General features: G+C 37.5%; 2 protein-coding genes across 2 annotated transcripts; one reads left to right on the top strand and one right to left on the bottom strand.

Moving 5' to 3' along the window:
• Window positions 1-741: 741 nt before the first annotated feature.
• LOC146564612 (uncharacterized) lies at window positions 742-6,297 on the top strand. The gene is made up of 9 exons (XM_085292516.1): window positions 742-1,117; window positions 2,267-2,479; window positions 2,723-2,858; window positions 3,058-3,551; window positions 3,733-4,043; window positions 4,155-4,330; window positions 4,693-4,865; window positions 5,047-5,261; window positions 5,553-6,297. The coding sequence occupies exons 1-9, from the start codon at window positions 819-821 to the stop codon at window positions 5,810-5,812; spliced, it is 2,277 nt and encodes a 758-aa protein (XP_085148642.1). The 5' UTR covers window positions 742-818; the 3' UTR covers window positions 5,813-6,297.
• Window positions 5,078-7,869, bottom strand: LOC146564611 (uncharacterized). The gene is made up of 2 exons (XM_085290216.1): window positions 7,547-7,869; window positions 5,078-7,035 (listed from the first exon to the last, which is right to left on the bottom strand). Exons 1-2 carry the CDS (start codon window positions 7,867-7,869, stop codon window positions 6,282-6,284), a joined length of 1,077 nt encoding a protein of 358 aa, XP_085146342.1. The 3' UTR covers window positions 5,078-6,281.
• Between the last annotated feature and the right edge of the window lie 18,989 nt (window positions 7,870-26,858).

The following is a 26,858-nucleotide window of genomic DNA, read 5'->3' as shown; positions in this document are numbered from 1 at the left end:
AAATTTTACCTCTCACACACACTACTGAAACGCTCTCACACACACTACTGAAACGCTCTCACACACACTACTGAAACGCTCTCACACACACTACTGAAACGCTCTCACACACACAACTGAAACGCTCTCACACACACTACTGAAACGCTCTCACACACACTACTGAAATTTTACCTCTCACACACACTACTGAAACGCTCTCACACACACTACTGAAATTTTACCTCTCACACACACTACTGAAACGCTCTCACACACACTACTGAAACGCTCTCACACACACTACTGAAATGCTCTCACACACACTACTGAAACGCTCTCACACACACTACTGAAATTTTAGCTCTCACACACACTACTGAAACGCTCTCACACACACTACTGAAACGCTCTCACACACACTACTGAAATGCTCTCACACACACTACTGAAACGCTCTCACACACACTACTGAAATTTTAGCTCTCACACACACTACTGAAACGCTCTCACACACACTACTGAAATTTTACCTCTCACACACACTACTGAAACGCTCTCACACACACTACTGAAATTTTACCTCTCACACACACTACTGAAACGCTCTCACACACACTACTGAAAATCCAAGGCGTTTCAGTTGAACAGGAAGGCATTTCAGTTAAACAGGAAGGCGTTTCAGTTGAACAGGAAGGCATTTCAGTTAAACAGGAAGGCGTTTCAGTTAAACAGGAAGGCATTTCAGTTGAACAGGAAGGAGTTTTAGATGAACAGGAAGTTGTGTCCAGACCAGGAAAGTGAAGGAAAAAGTGGTACACTTTCAAACCACTACACAGATGTCTACTCAGCAACCTGCTAGTAGCCTAAGTGAAGCAGCCGCATTACTCAACAGTATATTATCCTCAGCAGAGACCATCAGAACTTCGTCAAATGCCACAGTCGTGGGGCAGCAACCTGTTGCAAGTACCAGTGTGGACGGACTGGATAGTCACTTAACATCCCTCTTTCCCTCACGTCAACGTAGCAGCTTGCCCATGCCAGCGACATCTACAGTCAGGAGAGAATGTGCACCTGCACCACGTTATCAAACTCGGCAATGCTTCGGCAGCTGGACATCAGGCACCAGAAGAAAAAGGTAGTTACAAAGTTTAATGAGTTTGTATTCACTTGCCTGAAATGGGGCCATATGTAATAGTCTGATATTTAATAATATACTGCAGGGCTCGCAAAATTGCTAGCCCGACGTCCCGGGGCTAGCGATTTTTCCAGGCTACCAAAATCTATCTCTACCCTGCCCGTCGGGCTATCGTAGGAAGGAAAAATATATGTCTATGCTTTTGCATTCTTTCGGAAATGTGGCTGGGTAATTATGTCATTGCCATCGGTGAGCCACTGTCAATATGTGACATATTGAAATCGCGTTTGAATTTGCGCTTGTTTTTTTGCTTTCACTTTGCAATTATGTGTTATGCAACTGTGTATAGAGAGCGACAGCACTGATCTGTGAGTGATGATAATTTGCGCACCAATTCCTCTGACATCGTCTTATCAATCGTTAGCTTACTATGCAAACATGACAAGTGAAATCTCCCGCAGCTTAAACATGTGAGAGGTTGATTGCGCAGAGAATCGCTGAGCGTTATGTGTGTGTGTGTGTGTGTGTGTGTGTGTGTGTGTGTGTAAAAGCAGCAGGATTTATATTTTAGTTCTGCTGAGCCAAATAAGAGAGGTCAGGGTGAAGAAGTGACAGCCAAAGAAAAACTTACCACAAAACGGAAAAGTTATGACAAATCAGACTATAAGGCAAAAAGAAAGTGCAGCTTTATGGTTTCATGGACAAAATAATTTCTGTGGCTGCAATGACGAGCTAAATAACCAGGGCTGCACATAAGTGGTCCGCAGGTGCGCATTCGCTGTCAAAACAAAAGACACGCACAAGATAAGAAGTTGCAACGCGTGTTTGCGTACATAGGATTTTCTGGAGGAGGACAGACATTTGTTTAGAACTCTTAAAGATGTCGAAGAAGCTCCTTTAAGCAATTACTTTGGTTTTCCTCCACCTCCAAAGAAATGTCAGAAGGAGTCCGAACCACAAAAGAAGCACGTATTCTCGGAAAAGTATAAAAAAAAGTATATAAAATTAACCCTTATGTTTGCCTAACTACAACAATTTTGTCTATGAAAGCATTCTGTGTAGGGGTTTGGATAGTGTTCTGCTGTCTGCATCTCAGTATTATTAGTTATCACTTGCTGTTGTTTATGGTATCTAATATTTATATTTCAGAGCTATGGCCCAGCAGCATGACCATTTCAACAAAGATGTTATACTACTTCCAACTCCATCATGGGGAGTAGTGTGCAAACAAGGTTCAAAATTATGGTTACACAAACATGGGCACATCCTCAGTGCTTTTGAATTCCAGAAGACCTGGGACAACCAAACTGTCGTGAAACACCTCAAGGAAAGCTTTGGTGAACGCCTTCCAGAGGATGTCAGGTAAAATACTATTGTTTATTGTTACTGTGTGTATTCATGTAATGACTTGTACTTAAAGATAATATACCAAAGTAAAGAAGTTTAAAATATCATTCATCATTATAAAAACATATGACTATACCAGTAGAATTTAAGTCATAAAAGCATACACACAAACAGAACAATATATAATAAAATATTTAACTAATACTTAAAATATTTAACTAATTAGCAATTGCTGTTGTCCCTATTTATTTTTTGTAGCCTCGAGTTTCTAATGGCTTGTGGCAATAAGCTGGTGTCTCCAAAGCTCCAAGTTGGTCAGGAGCTGAATGGGATGCTGATCCTAAAGGTTTTTAAAACCAAAGCCCTCTATGTAAGGCCATCAAGGACACTTTTAGTAAGTTACTAAAAGAATGAAAAGTAATCATGATTTGGGAAAAAACATGTCAACAATTGGGCTTCTAACAAAATAGAATATATTTATTTAAAACAAGTGTTTGGGAGCAATCAATATGGATATTTCTTATTTTAATCTTTTTAAGATAAGCTATAATTACTTGCTTTTGATATATGTTTTTGGTCTTTTTCTGTTGAAGAGTGAATCAGATGAAGACAAAGATCCTTCCCACATCAGCTCCAAATCAGCATTAAGCAGTTGTGCAACTGATAAGGACAGTGACAATGATTGTTTTGAAGTTGATAGTTCAAAAATCCAACAAGACATGAGCAGCCAAGTCACTACAAGGTTAAGAAGTCATGTTAAAGGTGATAACCCTGGCACTAGCAGTGATGAAGAAGATGATACTGGGACCAACTGTATTCGAAGGAGTGTTGGTAAAAGGCAACGAGCAAAGCAAGGAAGTGATGGGAACAGCATTTGTGATGAAGGCTACATGGCAAGAAGTGATGACAAACCTAGCACAAGCAGTCACAGCAGAGATTTCAATGCAAGAAGTGAAGACATCCCTGCCATGAGCGTTAATGATGAAGATTATTCTTCATATTTAACTCTCGTGGCATCGCTTTCTGGCGATTCTTCAGATGATGAGGATTTAAATCAAGCTATAATTGCGAGCTTGGAGAATCAGATGTGAGTAACAAACATACAGAATTTGAGTTTGAGACATAATTTGGGCTTTCCAGAATTGTCAAATCAATATAAACCTTTAAAGCTTTAACTCTCTATGATCAGTGTGACACATATTCTCAAATTCTGTAACATGACTACATGGCTGATATATTTTATTTTCTGTTTTATTTTCTTTTTTTAGTGCAGAAAAAGTCCCTGTTCAAGAGATACTGCTGGAACTATCAAGCAAAATTAGCACAAAACAGCAGTGCAAATTTAATATAAATCGCTCTGCTGTGTGGGAGGGAGCCTTGCGTGGTTTTCAAAGGCTATCTTATGATCCCAACTTGATGATCTGTGTGAAATTCTCAGATGATATGGGGAAAAATGAGGAAGGGGTTGATTTAGGTGGGCCAAGGAGGGAATTCTTGAGACTATTGATGGACACCATTGCCAGGTCAGCCATGTTTGAGGGGAAAGAAAACTGCAAGAACTTGGCTCTTGACAGTACTGGTAATTACCTATTTTTCTAAGATTAATAGTGGGAACTGTTTAACTGATATTTATTTTTACAGGCAACATTACTGACAATTTTGCTTTTCCTTTTATTCTGTTGCTTTGCAGCTCTCAGAGGGGACTGGTACTACATCTCTGGGAGAGCCATTGCAGTGAGCTTGGTACATGGTGGTCCACCACCTAACTTTCTGTCACCAACAGTATTTTCCCTTCTGGTTGGAAATTCAGCAAATCCAGCCCTGGAAGACATAGCTGACCTGGAACTCTTTGAAAAAGTCCGAAAGGTCTCTATATGTTTATTTTATAAATCTTATAGTGAATTGAAAATAGTTTGTGTTCCAGTTTTCTTTTGCAGGGAATGTTTATCCGGATCAGTCTGGCCATTGCTGAATGCCAAGTTTTTATATTTTGCTGCTATATTAAACTAAGATTCAGTAGATAAGGGTAGACGAAAGAGTATATTTTATCATTTTTTTAAGCACATTGTAAACATATTAAAAAAATATGTGTAGTCATTTGACTTCCAATGTACGCGCGGGCATATTGTGATTGTGTAGACCACTGGTGGCTGGGTTCCTTCTAATAGGTTATAAGACTACTGAGTAACTTCCATAACAAGCCCTTCCTCTGCTCTTTGTGATGCTAGATATCTCAAAGTACAACCCTTGAGGACCTTGAAAAGTCAAAAGAACCTCTGCTTGATTACTTGGCCAATGCAGGATGCCTGAGGCCTATGCGTTCACTAAGAGACAGGGATCTGCTGGTACATGATATTGTCATGTTTCAGGTCATCCACAGGGTTCAAGGTCCATTTCAAAGGTATTTTGGTATTCTGTGTTTTTCAGATTAATTAAAATGTGATAAAAATCTTACCTATTAATCAAAATGGCCAGTTAATAACCTAGTATAACTGATTGTGCCAAATTGATAATATACAATTAACTTAGAAGCATGAAATTGCAGAATTATTGAATAAAATTTCTTTGTGCTGTTTATCCAGATTTTGTGAAGGTCTGAAAACTCTTGGGGTTCTCGAGAAAATGAGGAGGCATCCAGACAGTTTTCGCCCGCTGTTCTGCTATGAGCCACATATGCTGACTGCTGACCAGGTGGATGATCTTTTCAACATTCATCTATCTCCAGAAGGAAGCAACAGAAGAGCTGCTGAGGAGACAGTTGTTACCTTCTGGAGAGACTATCTCCAAGATGCAGAAGGTAATTGTCACTTTAGTGCACAATAAATAGATGTAACGATTTATAGGTTAGCATTTCTGAAATCTTTATTTTAAATAACATACTCATATAACAATAACACCACATTACCCTCTTGGTTGTAGTAACATTTTTACATAGTTCTTTGAGACTATTGAAAGATGAAAAGCATGCTCTATAGTCATTGCAATAACAGTCATTAAGATTCTTGCTTTAGATTTGTACTCACTGACAATTTATGTTGGCCAAATGAAATAACCTTTTAACACTTTTTTCCTTCTCTGTTTTATGCAGAAGAAGAAGGACCTTCCAAATTACAGAAGATATTGGCCTTTGCAACTGGAGCAACTGCGGTGCCACCTATTGGCTTTTCCCCAGCACCCTCGATTGAGTTCATTCATAGAGGAGACGATGACTTCTCTTCTACACCAATTTTCCCTCTTGCCAACACGTGTGTTAACTGCATTAGGCTGCCACTGCATGTTTCATACCAGCTGTTCAAGGAGAAGTTTGATTTTGCATTAGGTAACACTTACGGCTTTGGCAGGGTATGAACACATTATGCTGGAGGAGTTTGCGTGTTTCTCTTTTGTATTGGTCTCTCTTTTGATTCAAAGTGAGTATTGAGTATTAACTTGTTAAGGTTTTAATATTTCCAAATTTACCTGCTTCAGTCAAATTGATGTTTTAAGACATCAATTTGACAAGAAGTGATTGTTCTTCAGGATTCATACAGGTAGATACCAATTGTTTAACAGCACGTCAGAAGTTAATTTAGATTGTTGAGTTTGAATATACAAAATTTGTGTCACTTTACTCATTTCATGTGTATGTCCATCGGTTTTTGATTTGGTTGTCTTTGTGTCTGTTTATTCTTCTGCCTGTGTCAGTTTCTGTTTGACAACAGAGCTGTCATTTTATCATTTTAAAGAAAATGGTTTCAATATGTTAGTTTCGATCACATATGTTTTCTGAAATGTTTTTTTTATATATCTTTTTTTTTTTTTTTGCAAAATATTTTATTTAATGTAGAAGGTGTAAAAGTGAAGAAAACACATCTATTCCATGATTTCCATCATTTTCTAATGGATTCACTTGTTGAATTATGTTCATTGCAGTCTCATTTATGTTGATGTCAATAGCTGGAATATTGACATTATTGTTTGTTTGAAGTTCTGGTAATGGCCCTTCTTCATCAACGCCATAATAGTTATCAACATGAAAAATGTCATTTATAAACGACAGGATTCCCACATTGTTTGTGACACCTGTATGCCACAGCTGAAGAGGGGTCTGTCCTCCTTGTGTAGAGAGACCATGGTTGTTCCACTGATTGACAAATTCTGTTAATGCTCTTTCAATCCTTGGCAAATAAACATAATGCAGACAAAAAAGATGTAGCTCATTCAGTGAATCCAACATACCCTGTTCTTCCATAAAGTTAAAGATATTTATAAAGTGTCTTGATACAACTCTGTTGAGTTCTGCCCACAGTCTTTCAATTCTTTGGTTATGTACTGAAACACCTGTAATAACACTGCCTACTCCTCTTCTCTGTAACATAAAACGAGCAACCTGTATATTTTCCATACCATGATCACACCTGACCCTTAAGGGCAAACCAAAGTTTTGTATTCCTTCCAAAAATAATGACAAGACACTTGAGGCTCTGTTATTGGATAAGCAACGTAAGTATATGATAGTTCGGCTGAAGCCATCAACACAGCCATGCAGGACCAAGCGCCATCTAATCAATTTGTGGTTGCCGTCAAAATGCCTGTTGAGAGATCAGAAAGCATTACTACAGTTCCACATGTTTGTTCATATTATTTAGTAGTGAATTCCTGACCCTGTACTTAAACAAAAACTAGAGGTTTCATTTTGTACATTTACTTCAACAACAGCACACCTCTGTCTCTCACACACACACACACGTGCACACACATACACACAGTGGCATAAAATGTCTTTTTCCACACTACGTTTACCTGGCACAATTGATGTTAGAGATTAAAATTGTGATGTAAAATAAAGGATTAAACAACTCAACAGTATATACATTAGACAACATCTAAATTGATGTACTATGAATCCCCCAAATATTTAACATACTTATATCAATTTCAGTTTTTTTGGTTATTGTTATTTTTTATTATTATTATTACCTTATGCTGATCATATAGATTAACTTCAGTAATGTTTTGAATGAAGGACCATTAATTTTGATGTATTGTGTTAATACTTTTAAACACAAGGCCTGATCATTTGTTTCAAACCAGTGAACTTACCATAAGTGGTTGGGGGCCTGAACACTATAGATCCTTCGCCTTATCGCATGACGACGTCTAAATGCACGTCCAATAGGATCCACTTCCTGTAGACTTTGTCTGACCCTCCAACGTTGAACTCTTAAGCCACGAGATCTCAGACTTCCAAGAATGTATACTTCCCCTGCATTTGGAGTGTTCTGTAGGATATCCGTCACAAGGCCATTCAGTTCTTGATTTGAAATATCCACATAGCTTAATGGCTCAACTCCCAAAGTTTGTCTGTGTCTGTACAGGGTTCTTCGACTTATTCCAAAGCATGATGCAATTCTCTGCCATGTCATACCAATGGAAACAAAGTGAGAAATCTGTTCAGCAGATATAGTGTATCGTGGCCGACCTGGATGACCACTCAAGGTGGTTGGGGGTAACAATCTGTGGGTCACATAAGCAGATCTCTGTCTAGCATCATATTCATGTAGCAAGCTGCAAAAGCATCTATACAAGGATTGTAGTAGGTTGGTGGCAACCCTATTATTGGGATCATATCGAGATACAGCAGCAAGAAATTCTGATAGAGTTCGTGTATGATCATCTAGCTCTCTATAAAGCCGCTCTTGTCTGATATTGTCCGAATTTTCATTTTGGAGCGCCCCAATACATTGCAGAGCACAAGTAAAAAATCTTTCAACATCTTCTTCATTGGTTCTCACCTCAAAAAACAAAGAAAGTATGTAAAAAATGACAAGGATCTGATGTAATTTCATTGTAGATGAGGTACTGTCAGACACAGTCTTTCCAGATTATACGGGCAGCTAGCATAGCCAGGATGCCCCGACTTGTTGCAATAGGCTGCTACCCTACAACAATGTTTGGATAGTCACTGATGAAGGCAAAATATTTTTCAATTATACCTCTAACAGACTGTTGTCGACGTCACCGCGGTGTTAGCTGTGCATTAATGTGTTATTTGTTTTTCCTCACCTTCCTGTGCAGCTAAAATGCCTTCCTGTTCAATTGAAATCCTCTTGGTTTTCATTAGTGTGTGTGAGAGCGTTTCAGTAGTGTGTGTGAGAGCGTTTCAGTAGTGTGTGTGAGAGCGTTTCAGTAGTGTGTGTGAGAGCGTTTCAGTAGTGTGTGTGAGAGCATTTCAGTAGTGTGTGTGAGAGGTAAAATTTCAGTAGTGTGTGTGAGAGCGTTTCAGTAGTGTGTGTGAGAGCATTTCAGTAGTGTGTGTGAGAGCGTTTCAGTAGTGTGTGTGAGAGGTAAAATTTCAGTAGTGTGTGTGAGAGCGTTTCAGTAGTGTGTGTGAGAGCATTTCAGTAGTGTGTGTGAGAGGTAAAATTTCAGTAGTGTGTGTGAGAGCGTTTCAGTAGTGTGTGTGAGAGCATTTCAGTAGTGTGTGTGAGAGGTAAAATTTCAGTAGTGTGTGTGAGAGCGTTTCAGTAGTGTGTGTGAGAGCGTTTCAGTAGTGTGTGTGAGAGGTAAAATTTCAGTAGTGTGTGTGAGAGGTAAAATTTCAGTAGTGTGTGTGAGAGCATTTCAGTAGTGTGTGTGAGAGCGTTTCAGTAGTGTGTGTGAGAGGTAAAATTTCAGTAGTGTGTGTGAGAGGTAAAATTTCAGTAGTGTGTGTGAGAGGTAAAATTTCAGTAGTGTGTGTGAGAGCGTTTCAGTAGTGTGTGTGAGAGCGTTTCAGTAGTGTGTGTGAGAGCGTTTCAGTAGTGTGTGTGAGAGGTAAAATTTCAGTAGTGTGTGTGAGAGCGTTTCAGTAGTGTGTGTGAGAGCGTTTCAGTAATAATGTCCCTTACGGCACCTCATAGTTGTTGTTATGCTAGCGACTGGCAGCTGTTCCAACTGTTACTCTGAAGAATGAAAGCACTTACAAATGGTATGATTCTTTTTGATCTAATCAAATCAAATCACTTTTATTGTCACACCACATGACTGGTACATTGGTGCAGCACATGTGAGTGAAATTCTTGTGTGCCAGCTTCACAAGCATGTGTGTGTATATATATATATATATATATATATATATATATATATATACAGAAGTCAGCAGATGAATATTGTGCAAAAATGGCATTTATGTACAATATGGAGTGCATATGTGTCGGAGTTTAGATAAGTGACAGCGAAGTGTCTATAAAGTGTTACAATGAAGTGATGCACCCTACACATTAACAAGTCAAAAGTAAAATCCTCTTTTTTCAAATATAATAATATTATTTGTGGAAAACAGGAATGATTTCATATGAAGCGCCTTGAGGCGACTTTTGTTGTGATTTGGCGCTATATAAATAAAATTGAATTGAATTGAAAAATATTTAAAAACTGTAATTATTGTTCTCAATCTGGAAAAATTGGTACTAAATAAATTTCAAACAGTATAATAATTAATATATATTACTTAACTGAATATGACAGACAGACATTATTTCAAATATTTAAACAGAAATTCTATTATTTTTTTTTAAAAATCTGTTTTTTTCCCCTTTACTTTGAAGACTGCAACACATTTCAAAATTGTTGAGAAAGGGTAAAGTTTGCTACTTTTTGTATCACCTTTTTTCAATACTTTAAAACATTTAGGAAGCAGGAAAGCCAGTTATAGTTCTGAAAGCAAACTTTTTGGCTTGATGTACTGTTTCAGCTGCTCCTCGGTTCAGGCCTTCTTTTGTCTTTGGCCTTCTCCCACTTGTACAGAGATATCACTGGATTCTAACAGTCTTCTTGTTATATACTTTTAGATGCTAAAATTCAAAATCTTCTAAAATTTCCATATTTCAAAATACATACACACATATACACACATGTCTAATCTCCTGTTGTTCTCGTCTCATTTCAAATGTGTTGTTGAAATAAAATTGAGAATTTAAGACTACTTTCAGCTGCTACACTATTAAAATGGGATCACCCCCGCAAGTAGTGTCACATATTTTTTTATGCTGGATGCCCTCCCTAATGTCATCCCAAAGGGATTTGAAGGATTTGTGTTTCCTCCTGAGATCTTTCCCCTGCTGGTCTAATATGTAAATCATTGCACTATCCGGTCGTTACGTCTGACGTCACTAGCCGTGTCTGGGCCTAGACTCCACTCTTAAAGACCGGATACAGCCACTCAAACTGATCATATAGCTTTTGAAAAAAAATATTAGATTTAACACTGATATATTGTCTTTATATGATTTTTAATTCAGTGTTTGTTTGTTTTTCATGTTTATTTTAGTCAAAACTTTTAAGGTAACAGGGTTGCATCACTCACTTATCATGTCTCCCATGATTCTGACAGCCTGGCCCTACAGCCATTTTCTCTTTCAGAGTAAGAAACCTCAGTAAGGAAACAAGTAGTGACAGGTGAAAGCCTCCCATTCACAACCTGCCATTCTCTCTCTATTTGCAGATGGGCAGCAGGGTGACCTTGACAACAAAGGCAAGCCATCGAGTTAGGGGGGAGAAGGGAAGGGACTAAGGAACTGACGGCAGTGCTCCACTGTGGTCTGTCAGACTGTTATCAATGCTGCTGAGCTGCATTTGTGGGCGCGACGGGGAGGGCATGACGGAAGGCAAAGATGGTGACAGAACAACCACAGAGAAGAGAAGAAGAAAGAACGGAAAGAGAAGGTAGGGGGAGTTGAGGATGGATGGCAGCAGGAAAGGTGTCTGCAGGACATGGCGAACATGCAGGGTCGAAGGATGCAGTTTATTCCCCTTGCTGCCTGACTGTCAGCCCAACAGTAATGAAGTTAAATGAGGGCACACACTCGACAAAGAGCATTCGGGAAATGGGTGATCACCTGTGGCCAGAGCAAAAAAGAGAAACAAAGAAAAGGGTCCACACGTGATTGACAGAGTGCAGGAGACGCAGCGCTGGCTCGGTCAATCAATAACTCTTTCCTCTTGGGCCAAAACCACCTCACCAGCCTCATCAGCGGCTCCCATCTCCGACCTGACAGGGGTCTCTTTCCATGTGTCATCACACTGAAAGGAAAAGTCACCTTCTTCCACAGTTTAATGGGATTCCTTAATAACAAATGGATGTGGAAGCAACAAAAGAGACCTGCCTTTTCATTCTTTAATGGAGCTGCTTCTGGTTGATGTCACACAGCCGCCAAGACCTGGAGATCAGTGCTTTCATCTTTCATACTTTTCTCCAGCCTTGGGACAAGGTGATGGGGTGGAAAGGAAGTTATTACAAATTGTATTTTGTCCATCCAAATATTGAAAAAGAATACTAAATCAGTCGGGTTTGTCATGGTCAGTTCATAAAATAGAACAGTACTATATGCAGCCAACTTTCAGGGCATAAATATTACAGGATTAGCAAGCAATTACAGTGATTTCCTTTTATAAAATGAGCTTTCCAAATCTTATTCAGGCATGGGTATTATGTCAAGCAAATATGTGTCTGATGAATGACTTATCATTTACCAAGAATACAATTAAAACTTCCTCACAGGAGAATCTCAATTTGCATTGATTCTGCAATTTGAGGCTCCAAAAAGTAAAAGTAAGCCACAGTATAATCAACCAAGTAAGATTTGCACAATAGAAAATATTTTGTATTTTCACTCAAGTACAGCGATACTCATCATACCAAAGAAAGTCCGTTTTAGCTAATCACACGAGTGACGGAGTAAAAAAACTATCCATTAGGAACATGTCATTCAAACACAATCATACAGAAAAAAAGTTGTTAACATTAGCACTTTAGCATTTAGAGTGTGCACTGCACCCTACTAGACATCAAATTATGGATAAAGTGCCTTCTAATGATACAGTTCTTCTTAAAGTTTTGTTCTGTGCCCTTCCTAAATATTTGTTCTAAGATATCTTCTATGGACTTAAGTGCTTTGAATCAGATATTTCTTTTTCTTTTGTTTTTCATGTGGTCAGCGTCTTTGCTTCAGGGATATACCTGGACAGTTAAAATGGTACTTGCTCAAAGCCTTTGACTGAACTTCAGTCAGTTTGAAGCCAACATCAAAAACAGTTCCTTCTTCCTGAATTCCCAGCTTGGTCTCAGAAGTCAGAAGATCCACTGTTACTTGCTGTCTTTCCCTTTAATTGGTGTTACACAATATGAACTTGCAGTGGGGAAAACACTGTTGCTACCAAGGCTGTTTCCATAGATCAAAAACTCAGTCAACCTGATTTCATATAGTTGAAAATCCATATAGTTGGGACTGCACTAAAGATTAATTTTTGAAGATATGAATATACTTTTAAACAACTTGCATGCATGAAATTTAAGGTTTTTGCAATATTTTAATGGTAAACTCGGACAAATTTCTGACCAACTGCTAAAGTCATCCAGAAAATTAGAAATTAACGATGAAGACGGATCTTTGATATTTAATGTCATGATTCAACTATTTTTTGGGGAAGAACTTCTCTTAAATGAGATGAAACTCACTGTGCACATCACAAAAACAATCAAACCATGATTTCTGAGAGAATTCCAGACTGCACACCCTGCCTGAATTTTTTTTAATTACCTGTAAGCAAAGTAAGTTCAGTTGAGCCTGTCAAAATATACAACTCTTTCCATTAGCACTCTAATTACAATTTAATTGATAACAAGGTGTAATTTGCGCTAACAGCAAGGCAAAAAGGTTCTCTTAAGAAATTCCAGTGGCAGTTTGACAATGTACAGTACTGTTATACTGTTGTACAGCCCATAGATTTTCTTCCAAGAACCTTAATAAGTTTCAGGACCCATTTTCTCAAGTCTGCCTTCTTTGTTTGTTCCCTTTATTATCCTTAATTTGCCATCCATCCAGTGGTGATGAGGAGTCTCACTTCAGTTGTTTCATTAACTTTATTGCTAATAATATATTTCATTATGGCCTGTTATTGGAAAGAATATTGCAATCTGCTCATGACAGCTCACGTCCAAAATTGTTAATTAAGTAAATTAATGGTGAGGCCAGATAAATAAATAAAGAACACAAATTTGCATACTGTAATTGAATGTCACTCTTGGTTATTCTGCTCTTTGAACTGATGGATAGGTACCATCCAAACCACTGACAATAATGAACAAAAAAATCCACAAAAACACAACAGACAGTCACACGGTGGTTATCTCCATGCATTAATCTACAATATTGACAAAAGCACTCAACATAGCAAATGGAATCTCCAGTCAAAAAGCTTGTATCTGTTGTGTTCTACATCCACTATCAGTCGTATCTCAACTGGACGCTGTGCTGCCAATCAATAAAACCTATGAACGATTTATTTGACAAGCCCAACGGTCACATAATAAGAGAAGAAACAAAGTAAAATAAAGCATAATCTGCTGTGTGTTTTCATCTTGACGTTTCACTTTTGATCATCAGTCAGTCTTTTATCTGGGTTATTTTAAGTGTAACTAGAAACCCTTATAACCAAAACTGTCATAGTTAAACAGGCAAGGAAGAATTTGGGAAACCAATTTTCTGCTTAGTATCAGAATGTGCCACAGTGGCAATGTGAACTTAAAATATCGTTCAAGACACTAATGTCATCTTAAATAGTTTACATTTTTAAACTGAAATCATTACAAAGGTTACTAAAATCATTTCATTGCCTGAAGCCTAAAGCTAGAATTTGCTGCCAGAGAGTTTTAAAAAACTTAAAAGAAGCTAAAGAAGAAGTTTTTATTAACGTGTTTGGAAACTTTGTGACTTTGTATCTTTTGGCTCTTTTTTGGTCTCCACCACATTAGTGGATAACTTTATTTTAACATCTATTATCTGTTTTTGATGGGATCTAAACACATAAGATAAGATAAGATAAGATAAGATAACCTTTATTAGTCCCACATGTGGGAATTTTTTTTGTCACAGCAGAAAGTGGACAGTGCAAAGTTATATAGCAAAAATTAGAGAACACTGGAATACAATAAGAATAAGATACTGTACACAACTGTACAGAATAAAATAAAATACTATATACAATAGGATAAAAATAGAATACAAATGCTATATACAAATACAACTTATACAACATATTTCCTCTTCAGCAGATAAAGCAATCTACACATCTTCATCTCATCTTCATCGACCCTTTCCTTTTTAAATTGCAAACAACAACCACATTTGCATAGGAATACAGTTTGAGTGGACACATCTAAAGCTGTGGCAGGTCAACCTTGCTACCCATTTTAACTAAAAAAATTGGAATTGACCTTCTAGGACATTTTTTTAAGTAACTAAAAAATAATAGCACTTAAATACAAAGAATCAGAATGGAAAACCATACTTATCTTATAGTAGAGTACAAATCCACAAGAAAAAGTGTCACACATCACAATTATTAGGCTGACTGGGTAGCAGAAACTCAATTCCGTGTCCTACATAATGCAACTTAAACATGATAAACGCCTCAATATTTCACCTTTTTTATGTTGCCAAACTCTTCTGTATCCAGATGGCTATGAGTACATAATGGCTAGACTAAATACTGACATTTTGAAATGAGAAAAGAATAACTAACCCTGCAGAATTTATAGGCATGTAAGAAACTGAAATGGGCTTTAAAATGGGAAATGATGCCTTGATTAGTAGCCATTTGTGCTGAAATTAAGTTGGCTCTGACTATGAATACCAAGCTGCAGGATTTGTGAGCACATTCATTTCTCCTCTTTTTTGCTAAAGTACTGTTTCAGTGCATCAGTATCGCCAGAGAAGATCATACCCTGTATGGCATTGAGCTCTATCATGACTCCCGCTGCCTGGCCTAGAGACAGATTTAAGAGACAAAGGCAGGCGGGTATGGCCGCAAGAAGGAGTTCTTTGCTAGCACCTAATGAGGATAAGAAAAAATATGAAGTCTTTTCTTTTCATTCTTAACTCCTTGAGATGCCTGTGCTGGGGTGATAAAAAGAAAAAATAGAGTTCATTTTACAGGGCTCACTGAGACAGAGACACAGGATTTCAGAAATGGAAAAGTTTAAAAGTGCTGTCGCCTGCACTGATGGACACATGTGGTGAGACAGCCTTCAGCAGCTGTTCTGATGTTGCTGATTATGAACAATCTATTCTCCAAACTCATATTCGCCATCTTCCCTGTTCTTTCAAACCTGACTAAAGGTAAATCAACAGTGCAGGAATTCAACAAGCAAATATTTTACATTTAGAAGACATTTATTAAGATGATAAGTAGACGTAAAAAACAGCACTGATTGGATTTGATGCCTGCTGTTTGGGTTGAACATCACAAAGCAATCTTACTCTTGCATACATAACTTATAAATGTGCTTGATATTACAGGTCTGAAACACCTACATTGATCCAAAAGTCTTGTTGGGACTGAGGTGTCATCAAACTGCATACCCATAGACACAGGTTTGTGCCATGTGTAACGTCAAGTACTGTGCAAATGTCTTGAGCCACCCCTGCTAGGAAGACGGGAAATGGGTGGAAAGACTTATTAAAAACATTAGGCAAAAACTGATATTTTTATACTTTTAACAAGAACGAAAATCACTATTTGGTGCAACGATGTTTTTTCTTATCACAAGACATGAAAATAATAAACATAGTTCTCACTTTCATAAACATCAGAAGCCAGAATAAGCCTGGATGTGGGGTATATTTTATACAGTACTGTGCAGTCTCAAGACCCATCCAACCCACATTTCTTTAAATTTGCTAGAAAATTCTAACAAGCTTGAAAGTCAATATTTGGCACAACTACCATTATTCATCAACACATTATGAACTCTCAAAGTCAAGTTCTCTAGTAATTTCTTTAAGTAATCTTAAGGAATAGTTCTCTGGATTTCTTAAAAAAACATGGGAAGCTTTTCTTTGCTTGCTGCTTGCTTCATTTTGTTCTGTTCTCTGTCGAGATGATCCCACACTGGTTCAATAATGCTGTGGTCTGTGCTCTGGAGAGGTCAGTCCATGACTGATAGTGCTTCAGTGTGTTTTTCTGCCCAGGTTATGATTTTACTGCCATGGCAGTGCATATGAGATCATTGTCATGCTGAAAAATGAAGCCATAGCCAATTAGATGCTTTCCAGATGGCATTGCATGATAGATCAAAATCTGGTACTTTTCTGTGGAGCTGAAAGATAGCCCCAAATCATGACAGTCTCCACTGTGTCTTACAGACCTTTCTCCTGACCTCCTCCGTGCACACTGACCATAATTTGAACCAAAAATGTCAAATTTAGTTTCGTCACTCCATAAGACTTCTTGTCACTTATTTTAAATCCATTTTTTGTGTAATTTGGCATACATCAGCCTTTTCTCTCTGTTTTGATTCTTTAAGAATGACCTCTTGACAGCCATCTTTCCACCTGATAAGGCTTCAGTGAACAGTAGATGGATAAACTGAAGGGCCAGATGTGTCTCACACTTCCTGTGTCAGGTCTTTGATGGATTTTTTTCCTATTTCTGAAAGACATGACAGTTCAGCTACCATTCATCTGCTGTAGATAGTTTTTAGGTCTGACATTGGTTCTTTTGTCTTCCACTTGTCCAATTTTGGCATGCTCACTATGCCAAGATATGCCAATTTCTCAGGTAATAGCTCATTGGGAATCACCTTGTTGGTCTAGAAATACTATGTTATGCCTTTAAAAACTGCGTTAGCTTTGACATTTTGTATAGAGTCTTCTAAAGAAATGTTACAAATGGTGTGGTTTTGTGACAAGCTGCTGGTAGCAAAGTGCTTTAAGATACAATTTAAAATTGGTTAATTGCTAAAGTGATCCATCTCTTGAGTTAGGTGCCTTTTTATGCTTGAACGACTCATAGGTCAAAAAACATTCCACAGATATAAAACAGGGACTGCTAAACCTAAAATCATAGAATAAGCAGCCACTCACCAAAGAGAAACTTAACAAACTTTAACATAATGTTAATGGAGCAACAAAACGGACCAGTGCAATATGGAGTACATTATTTGCAGTATTAATGTACAGTATTTTTATTTTTCATGACTATCTTAACCAAACCTTCAGTCATAAATAATACATTATATGCAATTTTGGGGTACACTCTGCAATGATTATCTCTATATATGTAACAAATTACAGTAGGACAGAGATAGATGAGAGACTTTTAGCTGCTATATTCTGAACTTCTGAGGTTCATTAATATCAACAGGAATAAAACAGCATGATAATTTAAACTATTCCTTTATTGCTCCACCTAAGGGATTCCATAAATCACCTCAGTGACGGGTGCAACAATATGTGTGCAAAACAACTATTGAAAAGGTGTCCAGCAGATTATTTCAAGTTCTCTTTTCCTACAGTCACCACCTTACAGTTTCCTGGTAAATACTGTGGTGAGTAAGATACAGGTGCTGTCCTGTCACTTCCAATTAGATGCCAGCTATTCAAATGTAAAGCTCTGCTAACCAAGTGTCAGGACATCATTAGCGACGGGTCAAACTGCATTATGCTCACACATACAGGTCGTTATGGCCAAGGCATGGAGAAAACAAGTGTCAGTGGAAGGTAAACGAGACTTCATTCATATACAAAAGCCATTTTCTGAAGACCTACCTCTCAGTACTTTCTCCACAGACAACAGCTTTAATGCCCAGCTTCAACTACAGCAGCAAATGTTAAGCATATGTTCTGAAATATGTTTGATATCCTGCCAAACCTCAAGGATGTAAGGAGTGCTTCGCCAGCCTTATGAGTCTGTAAATGTTTACAGGTAAACCTTAAAATGTGGGCTCACTTAAACCCAGAGAAGCCAGTTGAACCAACAATATAAGTCAGAATGTATATATGCAGTGTAAGTTAATTACCGCATGGCTGTCAGACCAACAACAAGTAAACACCAAACACTAGATATGACAGACATATCTGACAAAGCAGTTCTTTATTTTTCAGCTGTTCCTAAACTCTCTAAAGTAACTCAATGTCAAAGAGATAAAAGAGAAGCACTTAACTATACTATTATTATCATAGAGACTAAGTAGTCTCCTTCTGAACTATTGTGAATATATTAATGGAAACAAAGCCAAGAGCACAGTGACGGCAAGAGTGCTGAGATTTTGCTTAGCAACATCAGTGCTATCAGTGCATGCAGTGCAGTGTAACGAATCGAAATGTCAGCATGTTACTATGCTCACAATGAAAAGATAATCAGATTATGAATTCTAAATTTACACGAACTGACATTTTATTGGCAAGGAGATCACCAATGCTATTAGGATTCATTCTAATATGAAGTGTTCCTGTAGGACCGGATGAAAAGCCATGACAGTCTGTTGTTGCTCTTCCTTAGTTTGGACAAGAGAAGTAGACTGATCATCCATGCTTTTAGACGTATTGCCAGTTTAGCAAAATTGGAGTGGAGGTGTCCTGATTTCAAAATAGTGAACATGTGTTTTTCAACTAGCTTCAATAAATAGTCAATGCCTCCAATCTAATAACTTTTGGTCACGTAAACAGTTTCCATCATTAATTTTGTGTCCCCTATCAAATACTTTCATCAGTCAGGACTCATATGTATTGATGCATGTCTGTTTACACCAAATTGAACTTGAACTTGAGTCATCACAGCTTTTCATAGGAATACAGTTTAAGAAGACAAATCTATCAGTTTCATAACAGTTAACTTTGGTAACTGTTATGTTTAGAAAAGTTCGGATTAAAATAAAAGGTTTACAAACAGCTCTGCCACAACGTTAAGATGGTAGTGAGCATTTGCAATCATCGATTGTGCTAGCGGTTCAGGCTGTTTAGTGATGGTGATGTAATGGTGTTTCTTGGCACACTTTGGGCCACTTAGTCCCACCTGAGCACCATTTAAACTCCACGGCCTACCCGAGTATTGTTGCTGACCATGTCCTTTCCTTTGCGACCACAGTGTACCCATTTTCTAATGACTTCTTTCAGCACAATAACACGTCCAAAAGTTCAAAATATATCACACTGGCTTCTTGAACATGAGTTCAGTGTACTCAAACATTCTCCAGAGTTACCAAGAGCTTTTGGGATGTGGTGGAACAGGAAATTGATGCTACGGATTTGCAGCTGAAAAATCTGCAGCAATTGCATGATGCTGCAGATTTGTCATGTGACATTCACACAACCAAAAAATTTTTATGATTGTCACATTTTGCTATGAGAACAGGTTAAATATTTGCATGCAGGAATAGAACAAATTACCCAGAGCACACGTAAAAGAAAAAATGGTCATTTTACATTCACATGTGTATTTCTGTGTACAGATTAATAGACATTGGTCGTTATTTCCAGACGGTCAAGTTTCACTGATTTGTTAAAATATTACTTATGTTGTGTTCAGTACATCAAACCATATTTCCTTAATTTTGAATGTATTAAGTTCAATTCAGTGCAATTTTATTTACACACCGCCAAATCACAACAGCAGTCGCCTCATGGTGCTTTATATTGTAAAGTAAAGAATCAACAATAACATAGATGAATGGAATTAGACCATTATCCAAGATTTGCTGAACAGCTGACACTTTCTTCTAGATGCTGAAAATGACAACACAAAGACAGACTCATTCGACTGGATGATTCATTTTCAAATGTTATAAATAACCCAGAGTTTATACAGGGAAGGCTGGCTGACTTCAATCTTCTGGACATCAGCATCATTTTGATATTGTCTCTGCTGATGCTTTCAATCAGCTGTCTAGTCATAGAGTCCTCATCTGGACTGTCATCTCGTTGACTTTCCTCTGACTTTAGTTTAATTAGAAACGGTTACATCAGATTCCATGTGCTAGAAAGTGGCACACACCTATAATGACATACAATAATCTCAAAGCAGCTATCAGTCACAAAATTCATTAGTAACATCCCTTGATGTTAAGTGATCTGATGTTTTGCCTTCAGGCACTTTCCATTAACCTTCAGCTCTTTTTAAAACACATCAATTAATGATAAAATTCCCTCAATGCAACCCCCTATAACAAATCTATTAGTGCCCAATCCTGTATATTTCTTCAGGCACACCCTGAGCAAAATGGTTTTCAGAGTTACCGTCTCTCATTACAGTGGTAAACATTTGAAACAGGATGACCTGTTAACTCAAAACCCCTCTAAACCGCTGTAGGGCTATATAATTCTCTGTATTAAATCTTCTACCAGTATAAAGCTGCAGTCAGAGAAAAGCTTGCAGCTTATAACAAGATTTCCCGGAACCCCATTCCCTTTGACCGATAACCATGCATTTCTTAAAAGTTCATCAGGAGTTTTGATTGTGTTCTATAAAACTAATGACAGCTCGCATTCTAGGAAAAATAAAAAAGAGTTATGGGGCAGGTGGGAGTAGTTTAGTCCCATTCTTCCGTGGAACGCCTGCACAGGAGAAATCGAGCAGAGCAAAGCGAAAAGCAGCGGGATGTTTTGAAATGGATTAATGCTCCCACTGTTTGAGGTTAACAGCCTGTCGCTGGGTTTCCTTATCAGATGGCCAAGATCAATGGCACAAACACATCTGCTCCCAGAACAATCTGCCAGGGTATTGCTGGACACTGCACTAGGAATGAAATAAAATCATTATCCAGGAGCTCCTAGAGCTATTTTAAACCTATTCGTCCTCTGAATCCAACACAGCGTAAGGACAACATCCATTGACCTGTTTGGGAAGACTCATGTAGGAAGACAGTTTCAAAACTGTCTCAGACTAAACTAGAACATGTTTTTTTCTTCAGATACACAATGGAATTGTCTGTGATTAGATACCTGGGCTTTTTTTTTTACATTAGGTAGTGTAATCTTCCATGTAGTAAATTACATGTGTTATCATACATTGAAGTTTTACCTGAAAACAAGCGTGTTGGTTTCTCTGTAATAACCAGAATTCGGGGCTGATACCACACATTTCCAAGTAATCATCACACTCCTAATAATAAATCCTAGTTATTTGTAACAACCACAGGTGTTTCCAGGTAATAAAGCACAACATAATATTTACATTGCTACCTACAAACAAATAAGAATGCTGGAAACATAAGGCAGGATTCATTTCAGCATTACATAACGGCAATAAAATCCTAATGTTAAAGTATCAAACAATTACTTTATTATTATGAAGTTACTACCACAAATCAGTGTGTAAGAAATACGCAGATATGGCATTTTATTGCTAGCAGGTTATTATCTTGTTACCAAAATATTACTATATGATTACTAATTGGTTTTTCCTCATAGGTCTCCACTTAGTTTCCATGCGATTTCTGGCCTGTTATTACCCAGTTACATAACTTTTAATGTAGTTTTGCTCATCTATAACTACTATTAATAGAAGAAAATTAGACGTTACTTGAATATTACTTTGGTAATAAAGAGGCATGCTATTTCCACATATTACATTCTTGTCTCCGCCTTATTATCCGGCTACTACAAAATTATTTCAAATAGAAAGTCACAGTTACTGTAACTTTCTAATAAATCTAAAACAAAAAAATCTCAATTTGATAAGATATGTTTTCTATTAAAGACAAAGCAAACTGAGGTCACCAACGCCAAATTCCAGTTTTCTTATCCATAAGATTTATTTTATATAATCTGGACACGTAAAATAATTATAGGGATTTTGAATTGCACGGTGGTTTCTACAATTCCCTCCTACATTTTATATTTGCATTTTATTAGGCAGCTACTTCAATGATAAGACAGTTCAATGACAACATCTCTACTCAAATTTCACTATATTTATTAAACTGGTTTAATTTGTTTTGTCAGAATTAGTTGACATCAGTTAATACACCCAAGTGGTTGTGTGTGTCATGCTATCTGTTTTTGAATTGAGCTGAATGCCCACCATCCATTTTCATCCTTCTACATAATATTAAAAAAAACCCAGTGTGGCCCATTTAAATAGTCTCACTTAGCCATAGGCACAGTAACAGAATAATCATATATTCTGCAAGAAAAAAAATGAGGCAATTATTTGTGCATTTTGTGCATTAAAAACGAATCATAGATGGAACACCTTTTTGTGTTAAAATAATGTAAAATAAGAAATATATATATTTTGAAAGAATTAGGACATTCAAATATGTTCAGCATTTAGTTTTTCGGCCCCGTGGCTAGTTTTGCAAGTTAATTTGCTTTTGGAAATAAATCAAATTATAAGTTTTAGTATTCAACTTACCATTTGTATGTACACATACTGTTCAAGATGACATGTGTTAACAGCCTTGATGATCTCCCTTAATAACAGCACATGTCTAAGTTTTTCATTGCAGATCTGGCTGCAATGTTATGATGCAGCTGGACTTAAAAGAGGTGTATGTTATCTAATTATTGATGTATGCAGTTAAAATTGAAGAAGTTTTTTTCCTCAATATAAAGATTTATTTTTAAATGTTGTATATATACCAGCTTTAATGCATCAGTTTGAAATGAAAGGCTTTTGAGAAATGCTAACAAGTCATGTAAGTGCTGTGATCATGTGTTTGTTTCATTTTTTTTACCCATTTGTCTTGAAGCAATTGCACTCACATGAGTTGGAATGGTGCTGAATGCCTGTTGGGAAATCAAACAGGAGCTCAGTTGAAGCGAAGAGTGCTATTTTGTTAAAATGGAAATTGTATTGAACATTTCTAACATACAGTACCACTTCAAAGTAACTTTCAACACTAAGCCTTCACATTTAACCATTATCAATTTTTGCTGTTATGCTTCACTAGTACCTATTTGATAAGACTTTGAGTTATCCATACTTTTTATTTGTTATGCAAAGTTACACCTCAGCTTCAAAAAAATTGTGATTTCAAATCAAATCAAAAACAAATTTCTATAGCACATTTTAAAAACAACAGTGTTGACCAAAGTGCTTTACAATCAGCCAAAAGGAGAATAAGTAGTTAAAAACAAAACATTAACAAACAAGACAGACCAACAAACAACACAAGTGACAAACATAAAAAGCAAGCCGGATGATAGTCAAACTAGTTTGATTCAAAAGCCAAAGTAAAAAAGTGATTTTTAAGACGTGATTAGACTCGGAAGTACTAATGTCAACAGGAAGGTTATTCCAGAGTCTAGGAGCTGCAGTTGGAAAGGCATGATCCCCTCTGGGCTTCTGCCAAGACCTTGGTTGTAAGAACATCTGCCTAGAAGATCTTATCGCTCTTTTGGGGTTATACAAGTAGAGGAGCTGCAGATAATGCAAATAAAAACAGACTTCAATAATATTAAGCTTATATGTAATCACATTTTTAAATGTTGAAAGTGTTGAAAAGCAATATAAAAGTATATTATAAGTAAAACTATATTTATTTTCATTTCCAGCTATTTTGCAAAAGGCATGTGGTTTCATTGGCTTAAATGTGATGAAAGACTGTCAGATTAGGGTTACTGTGAAAACAGAATGAAGTAAGAAGGCAATACCTACCAGTAACATTTAAAGACCCATTTAAAACCTACTTAAAAAATCAGCTCGGCAATTATTATTTATTTTGTAGCTTAGAAATAAAATTTCATTTCATTATGCTGAAAATGTTCGACAGTCTTCTTACTGAATAAAGCAAATAAAAAGTTCTCTCATGCATTACTTGTTCAGCCAGCATCAGGACAAGTTACAGTAGCTACTGAAGGAGGGGGAGTCCAGCTAAAAAGAAAAGGTCACCTGGGAGTGTATAGCAGTGGGATGCCTTAAAGGTTAGCTCCATCGAGCTCTATCAAATATTAATGGCATCAGAGCCCCCGACAGGACCCCCCCGGCAGACAAACAAGTCATTTTAGTAAAGGGGGTGTTTTAAGAAGCCGTGAGGATTGTGATGCAACACTTTGTTGCCGCTCTGCTTCATCCCAATTCTTTCTGTTAGATTTTCACTTTGTGCTCTATCTGCAGAGGTCCAGCAAATCCTTGGCAATCCTATGCTGCAGTTTATGTGGCAGCATGAGGTGTTTTCCAATGTGCCATTCCTGTATTTCTCTTAAAAGGTCACGGGCTGGTGGATTGTGACTTCTTGCCCTTATATTTCCAGTATTTTGTATTACCTTATTGATCCAGTAATGTCAACAAGAGAGGCATAAAGGTTGCTGTGGAGTGCGCCATCTCTGCACCTATGCCTTATTAACTATGCACCTGCCTGGAGACATTAGGCTTGGTAGTAAAAAGAGCCAAAATTAATATTTAACAGAGAAAATCTGTCCGAAAACAAACTCTTGTCCTTTCTATAATGGAATATTGGCAGTGCTCTGAAATAATCTGGAAGGGTGCAACCATTTCTCTGATTGATTCCAAAAAAAGATATTTTACCTCAGTGGGGCAAGTTTCATTAAACACCGCTATAAAAGAGCAAAATGTGAGTTTATATTTTTCTTGGCAAGTCTCAAAACAGGGCAATTTTGTTTACTTCTTTGCAAAGTTTCTCTTGACTTACTGTAACCCGATATGAAGAATTTTCTCCGCAGATTAATACAATATAGAGATGCAGCAAAAGACAGCAGGTGTTGGCCAGATGTTCGCAAGGAATGCTGTGGGATGCATACAGTTTCTCTGCTGTAAAATTGCCATTGATGTCATTGTTTTTGGCAACCACAATCTGCCTTTTTTAAGCATGCAGGTGCCCAAGGGAAGCATTCAAAACAAAAAGTGAATTTGTATACAGGGCGAGCCAACAGAATTACAGTAGTGGTTTATTTTTTCTGACAGTAGCTCTGTGCATAACGAACAAAAGAAGTGCTCTGTCTTTCCAAGCAATATCAAAGTACTCATGCAGTCAAACCAATGAAAAACTACCTTTTTACATGTTTCACCTTCTATCTTACCGCATAACTTACTAAATCCCATTTCATTGCAATTGCTCAAACGTGATTAGCATACTGCAGTCTCCTTTATGCTCAGATAGCACTAACAAATCTGGCATTCAGACTTGAGGTGCTCCATTTGTTGCAGGAGGCTTTAGTGTTTTTCCATTAAACCTTCCTCCATTGCTTACATTTGGAGCTGAATTCTTGTCCATCATACTTGTTAAATTTAAGAAATATCTTGTAGTATCTTGTAGAGGTCATATTGTAATGGTTTGTGATCGTTTTGATAGTTTGAGTTGGCATTCATGAAAATGGATTTTTAACCCAGTAAAGAGAAAACTGAAAATAACTTTCTCTGAGCCAGTTGAGTCACTCTCTTTCAAGAATGTTAAAAGGATGGAAAACTTGCACCTTTCCCCCAACAACTAAAAATCAATATCAAATTGACATAACTCGTGATTTGTATGATATAAAATGAAACAATTCCTCCTTCCTGGCTTTTATAATCTCATTACCGCCAACCCATTGAGTCCACCCCAATAGTCCTGCAGATGCCCATCTTCATACAGCTTTCATCTGCTCCTTAATAATAGATTGTGGTCAGCTAGTCAAGTCTTCCTCCTGCTTCGGGGAGCCTCCGAGGCCTTTGGTTACAAGACTACAGTACTGCACTTCTTTACACAGCACATGAACAGGGAAAACCAGCTTCCCTGCTTGCAGCTCTTTGCTCTGCTTTCCTGTTTCTAATGTTTTGTGCGTCAGCTTGGCAAGCTAGGCAAAGGTTCACGGAGCCACAGTGAGTGGAGGAATTCTGCAGTTCATTTCCATGTGCTGAAAATGAACCGAGAAAAATAACCACAAGGAATTGCTTTATGTAATCTTTTATGTCTGAGTCTGCATCCTCAATTTATGAAGCTGTAAACAGTATGCACATATTTCATCACTCCAAGGCGAGAGAGTGTGCGTGTGCGGTGTTTGTGGGTATGTGTGCACGTGGTGGAGAGAGGAGGAGTAGGGAGGATTTGTAATATCACCACAATATTAGAATGTGAATAATGCATATAATCAACCTTAGAGCGCAAAATAAGGCCGGGCCATTAAAAAAAGCTCTAAAATGAAATTGATGATAAGCATCACAACTGCAGAGCAATCTACTATAACCGAGAAACAGCAGGACGAGTGGTTTCTGAGTTAGATGAAGCTGCTTGGCTGCAAATGAACATGCAATGAGTGATTTACAGGTTAGCAGTTTATCTGGGACAGTTGCAGCCTAAGTGGAGTGTGGGAAGATAAATCAGTCTTGTGAAAATCTGGGATATAAATTTGACTTTTTAAAGGAAAAAATGTGCACCAGGGAAAGTCAAACCTTTCATTATCATCCAAAGCATGAAAGAAATGAAAGTGTTCAGGTGTCTGTTTTGAAATGGGAAGTTAGTGTACTTCATTAGATACTAAGAATATACGCAAGCTGAAAAAGGGGGCTGAAAACAAGCAAAAAAAATGAAAAAAAGAGCTCCAAACGGCTTGCACACTGCAGGGCTCCAGTTTTTACATATTTATTTTATAAAAGAGTGTTTTGAGCTGAATAGAACATCATCCTGTTGCGCGGTAAGTCTTTGTATTATTCTTTT

The sequence above is a fragment of the Mchenga conophoros genome, linkage group LG11 (genome assembly GCF_057382185.1).
Source record: "Mchenga conophoros isolate Kocher_MC1m ecotype Shallow Benthic linkage group LG11, M_conophoros_male_GT1.1, whole genome shotgun sequence".
NCBI lineage: Eukaryota > Metazoa > Chordata > Actinopteri > Cichliformes > Cichlidae > Mchenga > Mchenga conophoros.
The sequence above is the reverse complement of the archived record's forward strand: the minus strand, read 5'-3'. Positions and strand labels throughout refer to the sequence as shown.